Here is a 26,982-nt window from a genome sequence, read left to right on the forward strand (position 1 = left end):
ACAAAAAAAATCAATTAAAGTGTGTCATATTAGCCTAAATGAATTTGAAATTAAAAGTTTTCAGTCTTAAAAAACCCCAGTATTTTTGAAAGAAAGAAAACAAACCACTTTTTTTGAATACAACTGAAAATCAGGAGGAAGCTGGAGCCTTCTCATGGCTGATAAAAGGGATAAAAACAAAGATCAGCTACGCAGCAGGGAGGGCTTGACATTTGGCCAGCGCCACGCCGCTAGGCATCTGGGGAACCTGTAAATAAAGACCCAAACCAAAGAGGAAAGAGGCATCTGCTAAGCTGAGGAGCCCCCAGGTTGGACGGTTACCAGCAACGGTTTTGTGAGCTTGTAACCAAACCTTAAGCGCTCCAGATCTCTTCAGCGGTCCAGCCGCAAGCAGCTAACACCTCTTTGGGATCTGACCCTTCAGCCCACAAACTTAAGGAAAATTAAAACACCAAGTAAGTCCCAGTACGCCTGGATAGTGTAGATAGTTTAAAAAAAAAAAAAAGAAGCGATAATAATGTCAGCAGCTTACGGCTTTACAGAAGGCGTTACCACAGCCGGTGCTCTTAGACAAGGGCAAATGGCAGATCACATGCAAGTAAAATAGACAAAGCAGGATGGTAACTTTCCTCTAGTGGAAAACCAGGCCAACCTGCTAACTAGTGTTCCTGCATGCATCTTGAAACCGTCACATTGATTTTGAATACCTGACAAGGCTTGAAATTATAGTTTCAAAAGAGACACGTTGGCTAAGTTCCCACTGTATCAGGTATCGTTTCTACTCCTGAATTGGCAAGTCTCGCGCATAAGGGTGATTATTACCCAGTCCAGATACGAGAACTCACCACCAACAGTATTAACCCACGGAAAAATACATCAGCAACACCTGTATAGCACGAGCGGCCGAGTAGTCGGCCGGGATGTTCGTTACCTGCGAAGCACAAGCACGTGGCTACTAACATAGAAAACTGCCAGGACACCAAACACGAGCAATGCAGGGATGGAGCCTTTTGCGAAAGGTTACCGGCAACGCGGGGCAGGGAGCAAACCAAAAGGACGTGCCCACCATCGAACAGGTTTCCCTGCCGGTGCAACATTTTCAACTACCCGAACCCACTGCCCTTCCTAAACAGCCACGCGCTCAACTAACGTGATTTAAACTCACTAATTTACAACCGTTAAGTTATCCAGGCTCAGAGAGAGAAAAATGAAATGCCACTTAAAAAACCGGACGTCTGGGGCCTGATTTGTGAAATTAATTTTATTTTTGAAACATGATATCCAATTACAAATAAATAATTCATACTATTTAACTCAATTAGGATATACAATGTTCAGGCAGTTCATAGTAACAACCAAGATCACATTGAAAATGAGTTTACATTAAATAACCAATTACAATAATATACAACTGGTCATTAATCAACGTTTCAGCCTGGCCCAAGGTGTATGCGAAGTTGAAGATTGTTCCTCTTACCAGTAAAGAAACAGATGTACGCAACTTTATACCGAGTCCAAAGTAGTTAATACATCACATTAATAAAAATTAAAAATGCTGCACTGCGTCGCCTAAATGTAGTTTTAGTACAGAATAAAAGCTTGTGAGTTTTAGGATAAAGGTTATTGCAAAGGAGTCTTACGTCCTACAGCAATTTCCACCTAAACTTAGAAGCTTTACAGGGCGGTTTTGATGTATGGTTTCAATTCCATACCCTTCTCTGCATCCTAGCTGTAAAACCGGTAGGACGTAGGCGTGCATTACATTCTTCCTTTCAGTTGCACGTTGGCTTTCTCTTTTATTTCAGCAAAATATTTTATTTCAGCAAAATATTTTACTGCTGAGATACAGCTTCCCATTGAGGTACGGTCCCGCTTGTGTGAACTGCGGTCGCAGCAGCATCGGTAAGCTTGCAAGGTCTTTTCTGACACGTAATTTTTTAGTTTCCTAACCTACTCCAGAAACACTGTTCGCTGCAAAGAACACTTAGGGCATCTAGATTGAATTTAGCCTGAAGTGCTGAAATATTTTTAAGTAATTGTAGGGATTTAAAGGAGATTCACAGCATCCCTGGAATTTCTTGGTCAGTCATTTTTTGTAATGAAATATGGAAATTTTCACAACAGAATAAGTAGTTACAATTTCCAATGACTCAGAGTCCTGGGAAGTTTGTATTTACAAAAGCTTCGTTAAAAATCCCCCCCTTTTTGGGGGCCCCTCAGGTGAGGTATATGCCCCTCGTTCTTCGTTTGAACTCAGAAAGACTGTTTAAAAGCTACGGCCCTCTCCGTTACAAAACGCCCCCCACGTGACAGAGACCATTACCTCCAACCACGCACTCTTCCTAATTTACTCTACAGCCGTCCGCAGCCTCTGGGACACGCACGATACGTTCCAGCAGGTGCTTTTGTTCTTGTTACACTGGGCACGGGCAGACACCAAACAAAATTAAAGAAAAAAGAAAAAAAGAAAAAAAAAAAGGAGAGAGACCAGGCACGTTCCTGGCTGGCACGCAGCGCATCTACGCGGGGTTTCAACAAACTCCCCTAAAGCTGCCTTTCTGCTCAGCAATGCAAGAGCACAGGGTGAGATCGCGGCGGCAGCCAGAAGTATCTGGCAGGCGTGGCAGCCTGCAGGACCACGGCTGCCGCAGCAAGGAAGCCCTACATCTGAAGGGCAACCGCGACTTACCGTCCCCTTACAGCCCTGGGCGACGCGTGAGCAGCGCGGGCACCCACGGGACAGGTGGCCTCAAGAGGACGCGGAAGGACCCAGAATCTAGCGGTATTAAAGTCTGTCTTTTGTTATTAATCAAAAGAAAAAACATACTCATCACAAGTATTTTAAGCCCATACAAATATTTCAGAAGTCTTTCTATCTTCAACGCTGAGGCTAAAATGAACGAACTGCTTTATTTTCACATTCTGTAGAAGAAATAAACGTCCACAATGAATCTGATGTCTAAAGAAGGAGGAACCATATATATCGACATCCATTTTAAATATTAAAAACCCCTGAACTGTAAAATCAAATGCACAGTCAGACCGCAACCCAATCTTGTGACTGGATTAGAAGAAAAATTAGAACTACTATTTCCAAACCATTTTAAGAGTTTCATTTATGCAATTCATCCAAAGGATTTAAACCCTTTGCAGAATACTATCTTCAGATTTCTTCTGAATTAACCAAAAGCAGATTTATTTTCTTAAATCTGCTGCACAATGCACCAAGTGATATACATAGTACTTCAGCAATTTATTATTTTTCACTAAAAATCACAAAAAATATTTGAACAGTGTACATCCTGTGCTGAGCGCAAACTATTTAAGAACCTGCTGATGGAGCACAGCTACATATTTAAGTATTAGTAATGTCTAATATAAGGTGTGACACTTCCCTATGGACTTGGCAATTTCCACATTTGGATTCTTCAGTCATTTTTCCAACATCAGTCTTACCTCTATTTGCCAGCAGGTTTTAGTTTACGATTTAGATACCTGAAGGCATTAATCTCATAAACGCGGTTCTGATTTCTTTTTGTTGCTTGTATTTCCATTTGACTAGTCACACCAGAATTCACCAAATGGTAACAGGTTTTCATAGACAGCAGCGGGGGAAACCCATGAGTAGTGGGAGAGGTGGTAAGGTAACATAAAATAGAGCACAAACCGTCTCGTCAAAACTAAAGTACAGGGACCCCACTTGATAACTTCCGACTCCTACGAAGCTGCTTTCTATAATCAATGGGAAGTGTTAATTTAAAGAATATTTCAGAATTTTTAAAAATGATAATTTGGGTATCAAACATCTCCCAAAACTCCCATGTCACAAATGCCAACAGCAGGAACTCCTTCCTCCAAACAAAGCTTCCGCCATTCAGAATTGCTATATGCTACCATAGTAGGGTACTAAGTGAGCATCAAGACCTTAATTTTTAGTACTACAAGTAAATGATACACGAGAGAATAATCTCCAAATTAAAGCCATTTTAATATTTGCTCCATCACAAAGTTGACTGACATCACAAAGGCATCCATGCCTTTTCACATTCTCATGTAAGCCCGATTAAAATGTTCTTTCTAGAAATATTTTGAAAATAAAATTCACATCTGAAACAAGTCTAAACACTCTCACTGAAGAAGAAAAGATCCCCCATAGTTCTTTAAACAATATTCACACATCTACAGTAAAACAGAAATTGAGACTCCTGCCCAAAGTAAGAATTGGGTGTAACAAACCAAGCAACATAAATAACTGCGGCTGACAAAGACTTCGAATATCTGTTTTTAAAGCAAAAAAGGCTAAACAAAAGAACACAGAATTAAAGGGAGATTTTTAATGGCACAAAGGGCAGCTAGGCACTGTGTGAGCTGAGAACGTAACTGTCATTATGACTTTAAAAATCCCCCCCAGTAAGATTTGGGTTGCGGCTAGGGCAGAACAGGGGTCTTGCCAGACTTTCACAAGCAACGGAAGAGCAAACCCAGTGTAATGGCCAAACCTAATGAGAAAAGACAACAGTCGGTACAAGTCCCTCTGCTAAAATGACACTGTCAACCGTCATGACACCGAGAGTTCTTCTTAGCTCTACGCAATTCAACTACTGGATGAAACGGTCATGAGCTATTCAAAAACAGGAGTTTCTGTATTTGAGAGATTATTCTTAGGTTTAGCGTCTGCTGTGGTAATAGCATCTTTTGTATTAAACAAGCTTTAACTAACACCTGCCAGAGTACCTGCCTTTATGCAGAGCTGTGCCATGACCATCTCTTCATTTTCAGATAAAAATAAAAGCAACCATTAGGCACGTATTGAAGGAGTATTACACAAGCTGGAATGTCAAACATTTTCTCCCTCACATTTACACAGAAAAACAGCACAGCAGCAAATAACCTGGTCCTCTGTTCAACAATGATCTCGTTACAAGCATTTTCAATGTACATAATGTCACAACATCAATACCTTCTTATCTTTAAATAATTAGGTAAAAAAAGGCCCCCAGTATAACCATTTCTTATATAGCCAAGTTCTCTCTATATACATCAAAATTTTAAAGATACAAATAAAACATTATACAGGATTTATAAATGTTTAAAAACTCGAGGCTTCAGAATCATCGTTTCCCAAAAAGACTCGGGAAAATCCAGAGACTGACAAGGTAGCAGAGAAAACTGGAAAAAAGGAGACAGACACAAGTTTGCTGCCGTAACATTTTACTAAACTTGCCAGTCATCATGGTGATGTTATCAGAAATAACAGTTTAAGCTGCAAATGAGGAATGGTGATTTTGTGGGTTGATCTCAAGTGTTGAGACAGGCAATTCAAGTATTTCCTATTTGATCCAAGCTCATTGTAGCAAAGTGGTGCAGAAAAAAAGAATTATTTTACATTTTTTCCATACATTCGATCAATGTCCATTTGATAGTATGCCGTAAGCTCTTTGCGTTTTAGTTTGAATGCGTCTGTCACTAGACCAGTCTCAGGGGTCCAAGGATCAGGGCTCAAACGAATTTTTACTGGTATTTCAAACTTCTCCAGATTAGCTGTAAAAATAAAACATTTTTAATACAAAACGTAAAAGTAACCGTTCTACAATTAAGGAACCGTATTCACACACAGAAAAGCACGTGACCTAGATGAAGAAGTGCTCCTCAAACCCCCCATGGTTAGCTTTGAAAACCCATGTGGTCACAAGTAGAGTGACAGGATCCACCAGTAACTGTTCTCCAGTTTCCACAGAAATACTGAAATAAACCCCAGCTGTCCGGGTATCTGTCCTGCTCCCTAACTTGAGAAAAACCTCAGTGCATGGAAGTGACATCCTCAAAATCTACAGTGTTGTATCACTGTTACGATACTCATCTTCCAGAGATAAAAATCTTAAAATCCACACTACTTAAGCTTGAAAAAACAGGGGGGGGTTGTGTTTTTTCCTCATAGTCCTAAATTGTTCAAGGAAAGTAAGTTCATACGGTAGCTGTTCCCCTTACTGAAACAGAACAGCGCTCTGCATGTTATACCTTCAGCACAAAACACTGTCTCATTAGCGAGAGCTTCTGCTATGGTTTCAGACATCAAGAGAAGAAAAACAAATAACTAAGAAAAGTAATCAATAGATGGGCAATATTAAAAAAAGTAATCTATTTTCAGGTTAAATAAAAAGTTATCCACAAATGTATAATTACCCTGTGCAACCTGCCATTTTTAGATTTTCCTGCACCTCTTACTCCCCTTGACATTAAATCACTGGGTTTGGGTTTTTTTTTTTTTTGCAATTTAGCACTAAAAAAATCATAATATTACTTTAAAGTAAAGCCTATGATACCGAAGTGAAAAACAGAAACAAACATAAAATAACATCAAAATGTGTAAAAATGCCTCAGGGTTAAATCAAATATTCCGTTTCATTAATTTTAACAACATATTTAATTCTCTTTAAAATAGTTAGTGCTGCACAAAAAAAGGAAAGCAACTTCGTACACGCTCTCCATCGCAGCAGCTTCTTAGAATGACTTTGCCCATATGCTCCACGCAGTGAAGAAAAATGGACTAGAGACATGGGGCAAGGGAAAAAAAAATAGTCTGCTGCAGTATTGAGACTGCACACTAAGAGTATGCTCCTGTAACAGAAGTCTGCAAATATACTAATCGTAGAGTTTAATATATTCACAAGTAATATGGAGAAGAGATGAAGATTAACGAGATTGTTGGAAGCGTAAAGTTATCCAGGGCAGAAAAGATGAGGGCAAATTGCAAAGAGGCGCAGAAGGACATGATGATACTGAGCGATTGCAAAACAGACAGCAGAAAAACATTCATTGCGGAAAAGTGTAAAAGAGAATGCATATGAAAAACAAATTTAACATCCACCGTGACCATTTAAAAAACATTCTGTGGTCATAACTGACAGCTTTATGAAAAAAGCTTAGTGCTTAGTAATGGTCAAAAGCAAAAACAAGGCAGAAATTATGATGAAAGAACAAACAAAATATCACCGTGCCGCTGTTTAATTCTGCACCAGAATAGCTAAATAGACCATGACCAATTAGCATGAAAAAGATACAGCTGAGGGGGAAGTATAATAGACACTGAAAAAAAATCACGACCGTCATTGTGACTGTTCACTGCCTCTTCCCATACCAGAGCTCGGCAGAACCAAACTCAACTCACAGATGGCAGGGTTAAAAAAAAAAACCAAGAGGTGTTTCTTCACATGAACGTGGCTGAGCTGTGCAACTCCGCCACGAGACAGTATGGATACCGATGCAGAATATTTACGTAACTTTAAAATGCAACTAGAAGAGTTAACGGAAGAAAAGTCTACTGAAAATTGTTAACCACAAAGACACTGCTTTCAGTTTAGGAGATCCCTCAGATGCAAGTCACTGGAAGCTAGGAGAGCCCCTGTCACCACGGGCTTATTTCAGCTATGCATAGGTATGTAGCATGCGAGACTGTATGATACCCACACATATCATGGGTCTACAGATGACCCACATTCTCTTGGACCAGCAGCTAAGGCCAAAAAGATACTACAGGACATCTTAAAGAGTGCCAGACACACACACACACACACATATATATATATAGGGAACTGAACTGAGCGTGTTGAGTTTGCCCTGTTTTTATATTCTTTCCTCAGCTATTGGGCACAGTAAAAAAAAAAAGTTACATGAACCAAAAGGACTGACCCAACTCATGTTTTGTTGTTGGGTTTTTCTGTATGAAAATTTCACTTCATATATGTTCTATCAAATATACACGCTCAAGGAAATATTTTTAGGGCCTACGCTTATCTGTTTCACAGACATTATGGTCCACAAGGTCAATGCTATCTCACCAGCTACTCACCTGCCATGGCAGCCTCAGCGAGCACCTTCAGTACCTCCTTTTCCATCTCAGGACTGTTACAGATCTCTTCCCAGGTTCCTTTAAATCCTTTCTTTCGAGCTAGTTCTGCGAGCTCCTTTTGATTTGGCACAACAAATCCAATGACATAAGAATGGAAACTGAGAAGTATAATGTACTTTAGTATGAATTTTGTAAAGTTAACAAGTCTTCAAAAATAACATTTCAAGTTAGGGAGGGTTTGCACTTCATACAGAGATATTGCTCTTAACAGTTGGCTTTTGTTCACCTGATAATCTTTCTGAAACAGTACACAAATTGCCTCTGCCTGCTTAAAAATAAGTAGAGAGAGAAGCTACTTACCTTACAGCAACTGGACTGCTTCAAGGTGTGCTGTCCATATGCATATTCCACTGTGTCTCATGCTCAAAGCTTTGGGGAAGCAGTACCCATACGATGACAATGCGCCCTGCCTCTCCATGTTTTGCATCCCGGTATGAAGACTGGTGTGCGGCTTCCCTACCTCAGTTTCCTCTCAACTGCAGAATCCAGTTACTGTAGAGGAGTAGAGGACTGCAGTGAAGAGGGGTTGGAGAGCAGGTTGTGGAATGAGCATATGCACAACACATCTCAAAGAACGCCTGCTTCTGTAAGGGAAGTGACTTCTCTTTCTCTTTCAAGTGATTGTCCATACGCTCACTCTACTGTTGGCAACCTGTCTGCTTCGGATATGCCTAGAACATACGAAGCTGTGATCTCAACGTCTTTGGAAAACACTGAAGCACAATTCGCCGTGAAACAGGTATTCAAGATTTTTCAGATGGCGTAAAGTTTAGGGAAAATGTGAACAGAACCTCACATAGCAACTCTACACATTCTAACAAAGCAGATGACTGAATCGGAGAGCTGAAAGCGATCTCAGAAGATCGTCTAATTCATTCACCTGCCTTGAAGCAAGGTCAGCTACATCTAACAGATGTTTATCTAACCCTTTCTTAAACACCAGGCAAACATTAATGCCAATGCTTCATTACTCTTAGCATTGGTAAGCTGTTCCTGATGGCCATTTCTGACTCTTCCTCTCTGCAGTTTACATCAGTTGTATTTTCATGCAGCCAATAGTCAGATGTTCCTCTCCTTTCCACAGAAGCCAGTTATTCCTTCACAGACTGTTACTATTTTTTTTTCCCTTCTCACCTTTCTAATCTTCCTTCCTTTCTTAAGTTTCTTTAGAATTTAAGCAATGCCCTTTCCTCTTAAGTCATGCATCACAGACCTCTGCCCAGGCGTTCCCATTTTTCTCCTGGACTCTTCAAGAGGTCCACCTTTTCTGAAGCGTTGCATGTGGAACCCAGACCCTTTAATGCTTGGTAGAGCAAGAAGATCATTGTGCATCTTGTACGCTGTACATCTGATTATGCCATATTATTTACCTTCTTGTAACAGCATGGCACTTGTTGACTCGTGTCAGCTCCTACAGAACTGCTACCAGCTGGTGGTCCTCATCCTGTATTTTTGCAGTTTATTTAGGTGTAAGCATAATTTACATTTCCCCTCTTTAAACTGACCGCTGTTTTCGAGCGAATCTCCATCTAGTCAAGCTTGCTCTGTATTCTAATCCCATCCTCCACTGTACCTTTGGTCCTGTCCCACCTTAACCATCTACAGATTTATTAGATCTTTTCGACTTTCTCTTTCACCAGACAGATCATTAATGCAAAATACAGAACTTTACCCCCAGTATGGAGATTACTTTAGCTTATCCCTTAAGGTCTCCAAGATAATTTTAAAATGCTAACTCTAAATACCCTTTTGGTTACTGTACATTGCAGTTTTCTCCTTTGTTACTGATATGAATTATAATGGGCATCTGACAGCAGCTGTGAAGACTGCACAAAAGTCCGTTACATCACAGGCTTCCCTGGCATCATCTGTCAACAAGCTTTGCCTGTTGGCTGACTCGAAACCATTCTCATTTTTCTCTTACTAAGAACGTACTTACAGAAAGACTTCAGATTAGCCTCAGTATCACCTACTGCTTGCATCTCACCTTCTTGTCTTTGCCTCTCTCTGATTTCACACACACACACGTGCTATACTCTGTACTGAACCCTTGTAACTTCATCTAGGGTCTGCTCTGTAATGTATATGTATTATGTACAAAGGCATCCAGAACACAAAAGACTTTCATCCCTGGTTCCTGTAGTCTTTTGACATGCTTAAGGTCATGTCCAACAGTATCACCAGTGTCTCCAGGGATAAACAGCACATAGAAGTAATCACTTGGCTGGGTAAGCCTCAAACTTTCGGTTCATCTAAAATTCAGCCTCTTGAGTAGAAGCATACTTCCTCTGGACAAACGGTTTCATCCAACTGTGCATTTTCCTGGAAAGAGCACCTTGGAGCCCACAGCTCCTGGAACACGTATAGCTTTTCATTCCGTACCACTAAGTTAAATCTTCACTTGTTGCAGTTCAAATGCTAAAGCACTGTTTCTCTTGAGAAGTACCCTGAAGACTGCATCTTCTCTCTGGAGCAGCTACTTAGCTTTCCACTACTGCTCCTTCTGCAGATCTTTTGACCTTGCTAGCTTCTTTAGTCTTGGAGGTCATAACAACAGCATGAAGGAAGAAATTTTCAGAATTTGGTCCTCAGGACCTCCTTAGTGATCTCCTCCATGCTAAGAGATTTTGCCAAAACGTCTCTCCTACACTAGGCATCCTCATTCCCTTGCTGTGCTTGAGATCCTACCCGAGTACGTTCCTCAGACCTATGGTACGAGACATATACATTGGCACTACACGTCGATATCACCATTTCCATTCTGTAAAGTCTGGTCCTTATCAGCCCTCCTTGAGCTTCCTGCTGAGAACTCCCTTGGGTTTTCTGCCACGTTTGCTCATTCCTCAGGTAACCAAACTACTAATTTTCCTGACATGATGCTTGAGACCCACTGAATGCTTCTTGGATGGGTGAAGTGCTGATAAAGCAGTAGGAGCCTCCTCTGAAGGAGCTCTAATCATGATTCCTTTCAGCAAACATTTTATTCCTTATCTCACTGAGTATTTCGTCTGAAGTGGACAATTAACATAGCTTTCGAAGCAGCGATATCGTGCAAACACTTTTGATTTCCTACTACCACGTTCAGAGGGTCTTTGGACCCCAAGATCTAAGGTCAAATCACAGATTTAACCCATTTGTAAAAGTCTGCCCTCCTCGTCCTTTTGCATGTGGGAGATAGAACAGCTACAAGTGAAGGACTCCTCTTGCACACGAGATCACCCAGGCAAAGTATAAGGAGAGACAGGATATAAGAGAGGTCACAGGCACTGCTGACAAAAAGTCTCCGAGCTCACACTGCTGAGGTGAGTATATACCCACAATGAAATGTGCATATGGACAATCATGCAGAGAATCTGTATTACGTGCTACTTGTGCCGAATTACACACAGGAAGAGTATTAAGAAGAAATACAGCAGCAGCAGAAAAACCAATCTGGAATGTACTTGGACTCTGTTTGTAAATTACCTTTAAAAAATGCTCATAGGTTTTCTTATTTTTAAATAATAGACAAGACACAGACTATCAGAGTCAAGTGCCTGTTGACAAGTGCATGTTAGCCTCCGATGTTACGTTGACCTGGCAAAATTAACACAAAATTTGATAGTACAATTCCAATAGTGAACTTCAATCCTAGAACAGCAGAAATCACCATCTGTAGGAACCTCTTTCTCCAAAGGCTACAGAGGGTGCTCAGAACAGGCACATAACCTCAGGCAAAGCAAGCAAACATGAGACTCACCCAACGGGTCAAAACCACAAATAAAGCTTAATATAATGGAATTTTTCTCAGCAGTGGCACGCCCAATGCGTGTTAGCCTATTGATCCAAAACTGTCAAAACTGAAGTTACAGGGTGACTACCATTAGTTAAGACAAAAAGAAATACCACAGAGAACCAGGTGAACAAACCAAAAGTTAATTTTCTGTTTATTACCACTGAGCAATTCTCTGGTATGCTTGTCCTGGCCTCTTTCAATCAAAGTTATCAAGTGGGGCTTTTTTGGCCATACTGGAAATCAGAATATTTCCGATTGTTCAGAAGCTCCAAAATGACTTTGCAAACATCAAATGACAACAGGAAACAAAGATGACCTGATGTATATTTATACATTTAAGTCTGTATTACACACAAGTAGGAAATTCTAGAAATAGAAACTTCAGACATGTTTGAGCCCTTATATGCCTAATTCAGTAGTACACGTAGAAAGCAAAGAGAAAGGACATCTGATCATCATTTATTAATTGTGTGTTAGCATAGTATTTACAGAGTGTTTTCTCTCAAGCTTCAAGGCTTCTGCTGGTGTACTGCAGGGGTTAAAGAAAAGTATTTTTAATGCGCAAACCAGCTTCTGGGTGGTTGGTGGTTTTTTCCCCCCGCCTTCCTCTGAAGTACAACAGTACTTCTCTGAAGGAGAGATCACAGCTAAATACGGCAGGGAACGAGGTGTCCTAGGGCTTCTACAGGTAATAATCTCTGAAGTGCTCGAGTGATGTCTGTTATGAATGCAGTCAGAGCTTAGCTACTTTTCAGACTGGGGAAAAGGGAATGAAAGAGACTCATTCTTGGCATTTTCCAACAAATGATGAAAAAATGGGAAAGGAAAAATAAAAACATACATTTCAGATTTTTCAGTTGTGATAGAGAAAGGTATTCCATTGTATTATAAGTAAAATCCTTTTTCAACTGGTTTAAAAAATACCACACATTGAGTGGCAAAAAAATTCTGCTTAGGGCTTCAGTAGGACAGACAAAGAATACGGCAATAACAAAAGTATCGGCTGCCTCTTACCTGCTTGCATACGCACAAATGTTATCCACCAGTGGAAGATTCTTTAGAGCTGCTTCTACTTTGCCAAGAGAAACGTATTCTCCTGCCTGGAGTTTTACAAGATCTTTTTTACGATCTATTGAGGAAAAAAGGAATTAAACGTTAATTACGGAACACAAAACTTTAGACATTGATTTTATACTTTCCTGAACTTTATGTATAAATGCCAAAAGGTAAGCTGACTCATGTTTGGTGAACGTACAAGAAACATTTAGAAACAGGTTTCCAGACTTTGCATTTTATCAATCTGTCACTCACATAAAAATGAGACACATTTCAATTCCATGCATTTTCTGCCTTTAGAACAGCATTTCCTATATGACAGCACTGTCATGTGAATGGAAGACAGCTAGGATTATGCAAAAGCCAGTGTTTGGCTAGAAGCACACACTTTGTGCTGTCTGGTCCAGATGTTTAAGGCAGGAGAAGCACCGTTTGGTGACATTCATTTTGTTATTTATTCCCAGGCTAAATCCATATTTAAAGAGTAACCGTCCACCTGTTATTTGAAACCCAACAACAGGAACGGAAAATTAAGCCCAAATTACTTGAGCTTATTGTAGGTAGCCCAAAGGCGGCAAAGGTGACTACAGGGCCTCACCCACCTAGCTGTGATGGCAGCCAGGAGCACCCCTCCTCTGCTATATACCTTCACGCTGCTTTGTGCAACCAGGCAAGGTAGTTTTGTAGCTGTCTGACCTGTTTGACCAGTGCAAGGCAGCTGCAATGGGACCTAAGAACTTTCTCATACAATAAACCAAATAAGCTTAGCTTTCAGGATTAAAGAGCACCCTGAACCACCCAGTGACTTCAAGAGAGACACCTGGTAGTTTATAGGGCACCTATTTTTGTGCCTACGGGTGTCGAAGGATTATGAGCCTATCACAGGCTTATGTATAACACCTTTACCTTAGTATATTTTTCCCCTAGTTCCTTTATGATAAAGGAATATTCTTATTATAAAGAATGGCAAGATTAAAAAAGGCTTATTTAATTCCTGAGCACGTATTACCAAAAGAGCCCTTTCACTGAATCAAATTCCACGCTTACAAAATTATAAAATCTAAGGCAGCTTATCTAGCTCAATTAGCCTGTATTTAACTCTCTAATTACTACCCTGTCTCACTAAGAGAGTGGAGTCAATGTTAAGACTGTTTTAAAAGGAAGCAATTATTTTAAAAATCAGCTTTTAAACACACAATCGAGTTTATGTTAACATATCAGAACTTCCCTGGGATACATGGTAGGGCTTCAGACTGCATGCCAAGATATGGAGGGGTTTTTTGGTTAATTACAGTATTTAGCAGCTCTGAAAAATGTATATATATGTTCACCTGAATTTATTAACTCACCAATAATTTTTAGACATCCATCTTGATGAAACTCTCCAATGTCTCCAGTATGAAGCCACCTCTGCCCATTCTCATCAACAGTGAAATCTTTTTTGGTTCGTACTTCATTTTTGTAGTAGCCCACAGTCACATTTTGCCCTCCAATAAGAATCTCACCTCTAGGATATGGTTTATCAGTGTTGTAATATCCACCTAAAAGTACGGTTTTTATTGAGTTAACAAGAATTAAAATATAGTCCAAAGCAAGAATTCCTATTATTTTTACTATTTAAATACAGAACTAAACACTTTAATAAGTCCTTAGCTAAAGTTACCACTTGCCTAAATAGTTCAGTAAGAGAAGAGGTGGTTCCAATTCTTTTCAGCCTATAAACAGCTATTTAACATGCATGTTTACAAACGGGGAAATTCACATACATGCAGAGGGCAAATGCCACCTCTGTGCAATCTTTCTGCCAGGACTAACATGCTCCACCAGTTACATACAGGCTCGAATTAAAAAAAGAAAAAAAAAAAAGATAAACTTTGCCTCATATTTTAGGAAAGAAACAGAACTGTAAGGTTTCACATTAGCCCAAAACACCTTTAAGTATTATGCATTTCTACTCTACAATACATAAAAGCCTACAGTGAAAGGAAGTCACCTAAATACATTCCAAATGTCATTAAATATCTTTTATATAGCACCCATTAAGCTTCCATTCCACATGCCAATTTTTTAATGATTTTATTAACAATAATATCATGAAGACTATTTTAAAATAATTTCTTAATGGCAACAGAAGGTATCATGCATGTACTTCAACTGAAGTCTCCCGAATCCAGCACCTCTAAAGACACAACATACAAGACCTGCACCCTGTCCTGCAAGAAGACTGATCTAGATCAGAAAGAGGTGCAATGCTGTATACGTTTACACAATACGCATATACAATGCTAGTGACTGGAATAAAAGAAATAGTATAGCCAAAGAGAGTCATAATACAGCCTAGTCAAAATGCCACTCGCATTGATAGCTTCTGTCTAGGTATTTGTAAGTTTAAAAACCACCGAGGAATTTATTTTACCTTTTTTCTCCCTCAAGATCAAACTTTTATAGGTAAAAGTAGCATTTAAAACTTTAAAAGCCAAGAAATAGTCTTCCAATTACTACTACTGAGCAAAGCCCAATAGAAAAGTAGCTATATAAAGTTCTTACAAACACACTATAATTTAATCACATACAGAAATTCTCACCTTCTTCCCAGTTCATTAACTTGATTTCACAACAGACCAAAGGTGCTCCCACTCTCCCTGTAGCGTAGTCCCAAACTAGAATTTAGAAAAAGAGCGTTTTTCAGAAAAAAATTTTACCAAAACCGACTTGTTGTCATGCATCTTATTTAGTGAAAATTAACTGCTATTTATTTCTGAACTTTAATTCGTAGAACAGAACTTCCAAGAAAACCAATGGATCTATCAAGGTAATGCAGGTAAAATCCTTATCCTGCAAGAGAATAGATGGCTGTATTTACAGATACCCCCAGTTGTATCGACACAGCTTTGATAGTAAGCTGTCCATGTGGGATCACGCTTCAGAAGCAGCACAACAACTTTAAATAGTGTTTGCTGGACTCTGAAATAAGTAGCAGTATTTCATAACAATTCAGGGATTCTATATTTTGATTCACTTTCCTGAAGTCTCAATCCCAAACACTTCTGCATCTGGGTGCCTTCCCAAAAGAGCATCACTGGAGACTACATCATGTGTATTACAGTTCCACTATTTTTTCCCCCCCAAGCTACTGAAGAAGCCATTTCCAAAGACCTCTTGGAATAAAAACCACATCCCAGCAGTTTGTGGATCACCAAGGAACATAATACATGTTCTACAATCTGGCATAATGTAGCAATGAACCTTAGATACTCCTCATATGATTCCGAGGTAGATCACACCCGTGCCAAAAAATAGCTCTGAGTGTTTCTGCCACCACTGAATATGAGTGAAATTTTAGGACTAAAAGGCAACTGAAACCATTAGATCACACCAGTGCCAAAAAATAGCAGCTCTGAGTGTTTCTGCCACCACTGAATATGAGTGAAATTTTAGGACTAAAAGGCAACTGAAACCATTAAGTTCTGTTATATGAAATTGAAATCTGGTGCAGGCTTTTGCATTCTATTTTTTGTTTTCCTAACGTCCCAATATACTCACCAAAATTAGAAATAATTTATTCAGTTCAACTGGTAAGTGCAATAACGCCAAGATCCCATTCACGCTGTTACAGGTTTCTCTATCACAACTGAGAATATTCATGTTACATGTAGGTCACCAGCTTTAGCACAATGTGTCAAAATTAGTACTCCTACTGTTTTATACATTTATGATTACAAGTAATTCCCAGGATTCCCGAACTATGTTTGGTGGCATGCACCGAATGAATAGACTGTCAAAGATGATACACGCAGAGCGCTCGGCACGGATCACAGCGCTCGCGGGAGGCACCGACACCAACCTTCCGTGATTGTTCCAGCTCCAGCTGATTCAGTTAGTCCATACCCCTGTCCTACAGGGCAACAGAAACAAATGTTCATAAACCGCTGAGTTGCTGCAGAGAGTGGAGCTCCTCCACAAAGCAGGATGCGAATTTTTCCACCTAGCAGCATTCGTACTTTCCGGAAAATAAGGCTAAAACACAAAGATAAGAGTATGTATTTGTTGCTTAAAAAAAAAAAAAAAAAAAAAAAAAAAAGAGTACCTAATTTTGTATCTGAACTGAAAGTTTCCACCATCTTCAAATAAACTTTTATGGCATTCAAGGAAAACTCTGAAGGAGCACATTTAAGTTTTCAAAAACACAGGCACAGATTTCTAAGCTCGTTTCCACATTCTAATTTGAAGATGGGTTAAATATTTTGAGAACATAGATTTAGTAAGACAGTAAAGTTCTGTGATTTTCTCCTCAAAAATATTTTAAATAAGCTGTATAAATTTTGCAATTATATTATCCTTTGGTCTCACTAAAGTTGGGAGTTGGACTTGATGATCCTTATGGGCTCCTTCCAACTTGAGATAATCTATGATTCACTTCTGTGAAAATGTAAAGTCTATGGTTATCTATAGGAATAGAGTTCCCACCTTACCCAAGAATTGTATAAATCCATTATAAGTCCTGATAAAAACAATGCAATGAATATAAATCTCCAATCAGTTTCAAGTTAAATAACACTCACTTAAATTATATCACTAAATATTTAAAACCATCACACGAACTACTGATTTGTTGTTTCAATTTACACTTGATTACAGACTTGTTCATGTTCAAAGTGTCAACATTAAAACAAAGAAAAGCACAAAAAAAAAAAAATCAGATACTGCTCATCTGGTAAGACTTTGATAAGCATTTTTTTGGTGCCATTAAAAATAAAATTAAAATTACCTATCGCAGAGCGGGGTAGTGTAACCTTTGGAAATCTGTTCCATTTTGTAGTTGTAGGCCAATATAAATAGATTCCGCTGGAAACTAGTCATTTCATTCACTTTATTCATGACATTTTTGTAGATCCGATCCATAATTTCCTAGTCACATCAAAAGATTTAACTTTAATTCAAAGAAACAGAAATCCTAAATTCAGTACGACAAAAAAGGAAACATGATCTAGAAATTCTAGCACGTTTCAGATGACAACCCACCCCCAGGTTGCTTCCTCTTCCATTGCTAAGAGATAGCAAGATGTTCACAGAAACGAGGAAAGCAAACATCTGAGCAGGAGCACTAGTTAACCCCAAGCTGCCTGCTGCCAACTATCTTTATTCCATTCACTTACTGCGATGAGCAACAGATGACTAATTAAAATTAGATTAAAATCTAATCCCCATAGCTATTTAAACTTTGAAAAATGTTGACACTCATGATGAATCTTTATCCCCAACATACAAATAAATACTAAAAATATTACTTTAAGCTAGCTTAACATCAAAGTTTCTACTTTTTTCATTTAAATGACCATTGCATTAATTTTGCTGTTAAAAATTTGAATTATGGATTATATTTTTAAAATAATTTTTAAAATTATTTATCCTTCAGTTACTTACCGGGACAGCTGCCATTAGGGTTGGCTTAAGCGTAGTAACATCACCTTTGCTTCCTTTCTTTATTTTAGAGGACTAAGGCAAAGAACAAGTTTACTAGCAGACACATTAAAGATTTTTAATATGAGAAACAAAATGACATAGCACATCTCTCAAACAATTATTTTCATTTAAATTATATTTTAACAATTAAAACTAGTCCAGAGTACCAGTCATAACCACCAATACCCTGTTTCATGAATTGTAGAAAAGAAGATTTGTTGTAGTATTTTTTAAGAAATATTACAAAGATCTGATGTAATTTTTTTTTTTTTTTTTACCATAAGGGCTTACATCTACAACATACCTGGTCAGCTAATGTCTGAGGCGAAGAGTAACCGATGCGGCATCCATGAGACAGACACACAAGTTCAGCACTCAGCTCCAGAACATGCGCAAGAGGCAAATAGCCAATATAGATGTCTTTTTCCCTGTAAAGAATTTTTAAAAGATAGCTTTGTGGTGTACTGTTAGAGTCCTCAGATGAGTCACTAAGCTAAATTTACGCAGAGTTTACTGCGGAACTAGAGAAAGTGGAAAAATGCCTTTGAGCTTGAGAACGTATTTCAAATAATATGGGTTTTGTTTCAAAAGTTGCGTCCTACATACTGTAGGTTTAAGGCACGAACAGAGTGTGATGTTTACTCATCCCAAGACAATTAACTGTGTATTATGGTTGCAAAGGCAACTCTGTGGACAAGATTAAAAACTGCACCAAACAGAAAGAAACCACAGAATTTAACACTAACCAAAGGAAGTACTGCCTAGGGAAGCTTTCAACCACTCTAGTGCAAGGCGGCCTCACAGGCTTTTGTGTCCCGATCTTGCCCACATACAGAAGACGAAAGAACAAACAGCACACGAAGTAGTCACGTCATTTAATGCAGTACTGGAAGATGCTCAGACATCAGTGTGTAATGTGATGTGTCACAGACAAAGCAATATAAAACAGTTAATATATTACACAGTAGTTAATCTAAAATTATATGCAACTACATGACTTCGTTATCTGCTGGTAAGTAACAGTTGGTACGTACCCCAGATTTGGAATCCTCTCAGCCATCCCAGTTATCCCAGCAATTATGTTGCAATGGGAGATCATAACTCCTTTGGGAACTCCTGTGGATCCACTTGTGTACATGATCACCGCGATATCCGAGGGCACAGGCCTGGCCTGCTGTTTGTTTCCTGTAATTTGTGTTAAAAAAAGAGAACGTATAATGTGTGGAGAGCCTGTCAGACTGGGAGATCTGATATACTAATGCATTTCAGCAGTCATTCCAATATAACACTACATGACTATTGCTATTACATTTTGCTTTCGGTTAAGAAGATTATGGTTAAGCTTAAGTGCCTTCACAAAGAGTAGGAACTTCTTTGCATTAGCTGAGCAATGCTTTGAGTGATTGTCCTAGTCTACCACGACAACATTTTTTCTATTACGTTTCCCATATTCCTGCAGAGGAGAGAAAAATGGGCAGAGCTTTGGCTTCTCCAAAATGCCACTGAGCTTCACATCCTTAGGAAGGTATGCTGCCCTGGTTCCACGCTGCCGCAGGGCCAATCTCCATTTGCAAAGCTACTTTCTCATGCGCTCCCCGGCAGGGGAACACCACGCTGCCTCATTTGCAACACCTGCAGCAAGGCGCTGCTGAGCCACATGAGGTCCAATTTCTATAAACATTTAAAGGAAGTCCAATCGCTTTAATAGGATTAAAGTGTCTTTTTAAATACTTGCACTGAGAGCAAGACAATATGAAAACAATTGGGTTTATTCAGAGGAAAAACTGCGTAACGCACAATACATGTGGCACAACATACATGCTGAATGAGAAGAGTGAAAGCATATTTAATAATTTCCCACTCACTGAATCCTGTCCATCCTGCACGATGAACACCACAGAGGAAAAAAATACAAGCAGCCAGTTCATGTACTTAACATAATATTAATTGAACACGCTTGACCATAAACAATTCATTGTACTATTCCACAATTTATGAATGGTTAACTTGACAAAGATAATGTTCCTTTATTACAGTGTATAGTTTGTGATATTTAAAAGACTGAAGAAAGATGAGACACCTTTTTACCTAGCACATAGATTAACAAATCTCAAGGAGCTAATGAATTACAGCCATAATTTTTTGTTGGTGTTGTCTGCAACAGTTTTAATAGTACATAAAACTGGTACCTCAAAAAGGGAAAACCATCTTTTAAAGAAATTGAGAGGTCATGATGTTGGGAGCAAACCTGCCGTTCCCCTGAACATCAACAGCAGATGGATTAACCACCCACCCTACTCCTAAACAAAATTCAATCCAACATTCCTGTGCTTTCAGTGGTTAAAAGATTCTGAAAACGCAAAGAATAAGAACAGAAGAAAGCAACTACTGAATATAATGAAATCTTAAGATACTAGGTTTAGCCGCTCTTCAGAGCCAAGAATAAAAATCTGTTATGATAATAGCTAAAACACCTTCTGAAATTGAGAATTCTAAAAGTGTTACATAGATTGGAAATAGATTTCAAGAAATTTACATAGTAGATTGATACTTTCAGAAATGCAATACAAGCAACCGCATTCTATCAGGTTTAAATGGCTATTTTACATTTTGTTATTTGTGAATTTAACAAAACTTAATGGTAGCGAATTACTGATGTCTTTTGCTATAAAATACACGATAATTTTCTCTGTGTGCTCTGAATAACCTGTTTTTAGTATGTCTGATCATAAGAATACTTTCTAAGTTTCTATCCTGGCCTAAATGCTTATCCTAAAAAATTATTCAACATGTGACATTTGTTGTGGAGAAGACAGTTTTGATTAAAAGCACTTTACTCTACTCTGTTGAAAAACAAAAACAAAAAAACCCACCCTACACCCCAAAATCAACCGCAACCAAACCAAAAAAACCCCAGATCTTATTTAAAGAAAAAGCAGATGATAAAAGGTTAATCACTGCATAATTTTTTGAGATCTGCAATTTCCCCAAGTTTACTCAATAGGGTCAAAGCAGGACAACAAATGAGACGATCCAAACAGAAAGAAGAGAGAACCTACCAGTATCTGCCTTGGCCCCCATAGCTTGCACAGAAGCCATAGTGTGAACAATGACACCCTTGGGAAACTCTGACCACGTTGTTGGTTTGCCATCCACCGTAATAATATGTCGCAGCAGTGGAACTTGAGAAACAATTTCCTGTGGAAATGGACATGTGTTCAGAAACCAAACATGAGGTTTGTGCCAACAAGAAGAAGAAAAAAAATAAATCTATCTACTGTATACATTAAAAAAAAAAAAAGCATTGACATAAAATATCTCAGGATTTAAAATATCAGAGGATAAACTTGTCCAGCTCAAATGGCTGCAAAGCTTGAAACTTTCCACATTTAGATTCACAGGACTAACTGAACTTTCCACTTACAAGTCCAAAAACTTTTCCAACCATTTACTGATCTGGGTCTTATTTCAAGAAAAGTCCACAAATACGACTGCAAAGATTTGTGGAGATAATTGACTTTCCACTCTCATAGAACACTGAGAAGAAAAGGTCCTGGGCAGCTGGCAACACTGAGCTCACAATAATTCTTATGTTGCTCCTTGATTACTATGCTATTTAAAATAAGCAACAGCTAGCAAAAATACAGAAAATTATTAGTTAAGCACTAGTTAAGCATTTCAAACAAAATGTGAGTTCTAAAATAATTATCAGTGTTCTAGTGGAAGAAGAGATGATTATCATCTCTAGGAGAAGAAACTCATTCTCTTACTGCAAGCTGAAATAAATGTGCACTGTATATATACTGTCATTCTAGAAACTTAAAAAAAAAGGTTTGGGAAATTCTCATTCAAAATTCAGCAACAGCGCACGGATTTTAATTAGAACAATTCCCTTATGTGGAAGGTCTAGTTCCCCCAAAACACATCATGATGAAACTCATGCAGATTAGTTGTTCCACTTGTGTATTCAATCTGGGTCAGTAAGTCAAAAAAGTTTTTTTGTCTGTTCTCAATGTTTAATAAGCTTTCCCCCGTGCTGGAAAACAGCTCTAACTCTTCCAGCACCCATCTTTAGATTTAAGAGCCGTTCTCTGCTGGGAAAACATCCAACAACAAATCAGGAGGATGATCACATTTAGCTATTCATATACAGTTTATACATTTTTCTGTTCTTCCCATTTGCTTCAACTGTTAAATTTATAGGCACTAAATCCACCCAGAAACCATAGCAGTTTCTTGTAAAGGTGTTGTTCCAGGCAGCAGTGCGGCTCTTCAGTACCGCAAATTGCTTGTCCTGTTCTCCAAAGTCACCGAGGAGCCTAAATCCCACTGAAGGCTAACTATGTTTTTTTCTGTACATGAAGACAGATACATAAATCTTATCCTAAAAGAAGTGTCTGCCCTATAGAAAGGCAATAAATCATTGTTCTGTACAATGGGACCAGGCCTTTTATCAATAATGAACAGATACGCTGGAAAGAGGTAGACAACAGTTTTCTGACCTTCAATTTTGTTTGCATCAATTCTTTACTAGTAATGATGGTGGTCACCTCCGTTTCATTTAGCCCATGTACTATTGCTGGGCCTCCCAGAGTAGCATACAGAGTAACAACTGAAACAGAAAACAGGGGGGGAAAAATGGTGAACCTCTATTTTACACTTTCAAGTATAGTTTACAATAAAGGGCTGAGATTAACCTAAGTTAGGCAAAACAGTAAAAATAGTTGTCAACTAACATAAAGGTGGTATAGTTTTGTGCTTTAAAAAATATGTATTGCATGGATTTAAATACAGCGTAATTTTCAGTTACTCCCAGAAGGAATAAAGAACAACCATTGTCTATGCGACCATTTACTATTTTTCAACCATTTTTCAGACCATTTTTCAAGGTCTAACTAGAGATACCAAAACCACATTACCCTATGCAATTCTCTTCTAGTTCGACTCTTGTACCTTCATGGCTTTTACCGTTTTAAAAGTAGGCATCAGTTCTCAGTTTCATACGCTGTTTAACAGTCCTCTTGTACACAGGAAAAAAAACCAGCTTTCATTTACGTGACTTCTCTTTTCAGAATTCACATGCTCTGTTACTAGGCTTTTACAATTGACTGCTAATAATAAGCAGATTAAGTCTCACTCTCAGTAATAAATCTGTCACTATCATATTCTCCCATCTATTTAAAACAACATAATAAAGGTTTAATCATCACAATCATTAGACATTGAACTGACATCATGAGAATACAGAACAGCAAGGAAAGAAAATATTTAGGAAATTGACTATTAGAAACATTGTTTCCTGTATGTAAGGACAGTTCTAGCAACAGAGTGTTAAACCACAATTATTTCATATTAACAATTTTAAAATCATATTTCATTTCCTGCCATTTTTATGGGAACTGTGTGAGAAAAGACAGGAAGAGACCGGGGAAGAAAAAGGCAGCTCAAAAAGGTAGAGAGGTATTGGTCTCAAAAAAATTATTTCCTATTTTCCAAGCAGAATGCTAAACAGGGGCATCTCAAAAAAGCTGTAAGGTCAATCAACACAATCGTTAATAATTACAACATCAGCGCTGGAAGTTTTGTTCACATTAGGTATCCGAATTTCTTTTGTATTTTAGTCTGGATTTAGCTGAATATTTAAACAATAATTACTAAAACAAGACACCCCATTGTACGTTAGGGCTGTAACTATATTATGTTCACTGCAGCAAAAATAAAAAATGAAAATAAAATCAAACTGTTGTATTCTAAGATTCGAAATCCAGGGAGTTACTAACCCAGTGCAGCATACTAAGGAAGAACTCAAAAGCAGTTTTCCTACACAGAAAAGTAAATAGTTGACCTCTACTTATTTTTTCCTTGTTAAAACAGTCCATCATAGTTCAGAACTGTTGCAGGGCAAACGCACATGCACTGTGTTTTCTTTAATTTGGTGGGAGCAAAGTCCAGAAGAGTGCCTCTACTAGTTCCCACGAGCTCTCTCCACTTACTGCAGTGACCCCTGTTATATAAACATCTAGCAGAAATTCAGCTTCCCCAAGCCAACAAGCACAACCGAAATGACACACCGCCCGGAAAGAAAAGTATAATCTCCGAAATAACCATTTCTGTAGCTAATTACTCGCCTACAAATAAGTGCATCAAGGGCAACTAGAGCTATATGACAGAGCCAAAGAGAAATATACCATTTATATGATGGTGTACTGATGTCATGGAGAGAAAAAAACCTGAGCAATGACTCTGATCTGTGAAATTCTCACTTCTCCACATTGGCACCTAAAACTTTTTCAGGCAAATCTGAAAGTTTAGGTAATTTTTTTTTCTCTCCTTTTTCTCCTGAAGGCATACCGAGAAGGGACTATCTTTTGTGTTCATCTTTACGCATGCAATAGTACAAGTGAGTCTTTGATATCTGGACTTCTGCTAGGAATACCTCTCTGAAAGTCTCACAAAAAGAAAAATCTCAACACCACTACATTTGCCAGCTAATATACAAAAACAAAGCCTTGCCCTAAGGAAACAAACAGAACTTTTGTCATTTATTTCAATGTAATCAAATGTTAAACTGAGTATTTCAGCATCCATCATACATAAAAAAATAAAAAGCAAAGTATACCTTTAAAGGCTTCAGCCAAATCAATTCTGACAAAACCACTTCTGCTCAAGCTTCAGGAAGGCACAATTGAAAAATGAAACATAACCTTTCCTATTTATTTCATTATTTGGTTATACACTCGGGTGTTTTATCTGCCCACACTGGGGAAGAGCTCTTCACACAGATGAAGGGGAGATACTTTGGAAGAAAATCTGTTTTCATGTTAATACTTCTGTTTCCATTTTTGAACTACCAACCCCACTCGACCTCCTGCAAATCCAAGACTTAGATAGCTTCAAACAATGTAAAATTTACAATCAAGCAAGTATTTCTAATCATAAAACCACCTGTTTGTGCGAGTAATCTGTAACATAAAAATTACTTTCCCCATTTTAATTCTGTAGTACAAAAGGCATTCTCTCCAACACTAGGTATGAAGCAGATGAACCTGCTCCCTTGGCATCAGTTCTGGGCATGTCCCATCAGACTGAATACATTTCACATTCGGAAAGAATGTCACAACACTACCACAGCAGTTAGCTGTTGCAAAACTTGTAAACTGAAAAATGCTGATATGTGTCATTTAGCAATATCTTGCCACACTCCTTCTTCAACATCATCTGAATGTTATAATTCATTCAGCAAACTGACTACGTGAATACTGCATGATAACATCATCATCTGCCAACACACAAGTCAGCCAAGTTCACATAAGATGACATACAGCTTAGATGCTAAATACCACGTCAGACAGTGTACCGAAGCATGTCTCAATAAGGGATTTTAAAACATTAAGCCAACAAAACCAAAAACACATGCATACCATTCTACACACGACATCCATCCACTATCCCAGATTCCCCCCCCCCCCCCCCCCCCCCCATAAACAGGAACCGGTGGAATAATGTCAAATTACAAAATCTTCCTAGGATTTGTAAGTGTACTTCACTTCCAAAAAAGAAAAAAAAAAATTGATACAAGCCGTTGCATTCTATTCCCAGGATAGTCACTAGGAATCTAACAGATCCCAAAAGTGATAAAAGGGAACTGACACGGTGTATTAAGAGACACGTAGTTTAAAAGCCACACAGGCATCTCATCTGAGAACAGCCCGTGCAGACCTCTGCTCTGGCAGGCAAGTTAGCAGCAGTCACTCACTGAAAAAAGTACCAAAAATATCACTGAATTTAGGTTGGAAGGCACCTGGGAAGATCACCTGCACAAAACAGTTCATTAGAGCAGAGCGCTCAGGGCCATGGCCAGTCCGGTTTTAAGTATCTCCAAGGATGGAGATTTCACAACCATTCTAGGCTCCTGTTCTGGTATTTAACCACCCTCACAATGAAGACGTTTGTCCTAATATCTAATCAAGTTTTCCTGAGTTTCAACTCGTGCCTGTTGCCTCCAGTCTTATCAAAACACACCTTTGAGCAGAGTCTGGCTTCATCTTCTCTGTACGCTCCCATTACATAGTTTTAGAGGGCAACAAGATCTCAACTCACTCACCTTAATGCTGAACAGACCCCTCTCTATCAGCCTCTTCTCGTATGTCACATTCTCCAACCCCTTCAGCATCTTGGCAGCCCTCCACTGGACTCACTCCAGTACGTCAAGGTCTTCTTTTCTACTGGGAAGCCCAAAACTGGGCACAGTGCTCTAGATGTGGTCTCACCAGCGTCCAAATGGAAGAGAAGGACCACTTCCCTGGACCTACCTGCTACACTCATGTTACTACCGCCCAGGATGCTGTTGGCCTTCACTGCAGGAAGGCACTGCGTACTCATGGTTGACTCGCTATCCACCAGGACCGCCAGGTCCTTTTCTGCAAAGCTGCTCTCTATCCAGTTGTCCCCCAGCCTATACTCGTGCACGAGGTTATTCCAGCACACACACAGGAATTTGTAATCGCTTTCGTTGAACTCCATGAGGTTCCCGACAGCCCACTTTTCCAGCTGACAGGCCCCTCTGAACATCAGCCCTGCCCTCCAGTGTACTGGCTGCTCCCACCAACTTGCTATGGGCTGTGACCTGCTGTGTTTGCACTCTGTCCCATCATCCAGATCTTCAATAAAGACATTAAACAGTACTGGACTCGGTATCAATCCCCGAGGGCCGGCAGCTAACTTTGCCCGGCTGATCACAACCCTTTCCACCAACGGACCAATGAATTTTCCATCCATC

General features: G+C 39.0%; 1 protein-coding gene across 1 annotated transcript in view; it reads right to left on the minus strand.

The window, feature by feature from the left end:
• Window positions 1-4,796: 4,796 nt before the first annotated feature.
• ACSL3 (acyl-CoA synthetase long-chain family member 3) overlaps window positions 4,797-26,982 on the minus strand; it is a 49,455-nt gene continuing 27,269 nt past the window's right edge. The window contains exons 6-17 of the mRNA XM_009276594.2: window positions 22,706-22,815; window positions 21,263-21,401; window positions 19,238-19,388; window positions 18,508-18,631; window positions 18,165-18,236; window positions 17,509-17,648; window positions 16,585-16,757; window positions 15,326-15,400; window positions 14,090-14,281; window positions 12,699-12,813; window positions 7,850-8,007; window positions 4,797-5,541 (exon numbers count right to left, since the gene is read on the minus strand). Coding sequence (XP_009274869.1) covers window positions 5,378-5,541; window positions 7,850-8,007; window positions 12,699-12,813; window positions 14,090-14,281; window positions 15,326-15,400; window positions 16,585-16,757; window positions 17,509-17,648; window positions 18,165-18,236; window positions 18,508-18,631; window positions 19,238-19,388; window positions 21,263-21,401; window positions 22,706-22,815 — 1,613 coding nt within the window. The 3' untranslated portion in view covers window positions 4,797-5,377. The remainder of the gene's footprint in view (window positions 5,542-7,849; window positions 8,008-12,698; window positions 12,814-14,089; window positions 14,282-15,325; window positions 15,401-16,584; window positions 16,758-17,508; window positions 17,649-18,164; window positions 18,237-18,507; window positions 18,632-19,237; window positions 19,389-21,262; window positions 21,402-22,705; window positions 22,816-26,982) is intronic.

Source organism: Aptenodytes forsteri, unplaced genomic scaffold (assembly GCF_000699145.1).
Source record: "Aptenodytes forsteri isolate BGI_AS27 unplaced genomic scaffold, ASM69914v1 Scaffold1, whole genome shotgun sequence".
Classification (NCBI taxonomy): Eukaryota; Metazoa; Chordata; class Aves; order Sphenisciformes; family Spheniscidae; genus Aptenodytes; species Aptenodytes forsteri.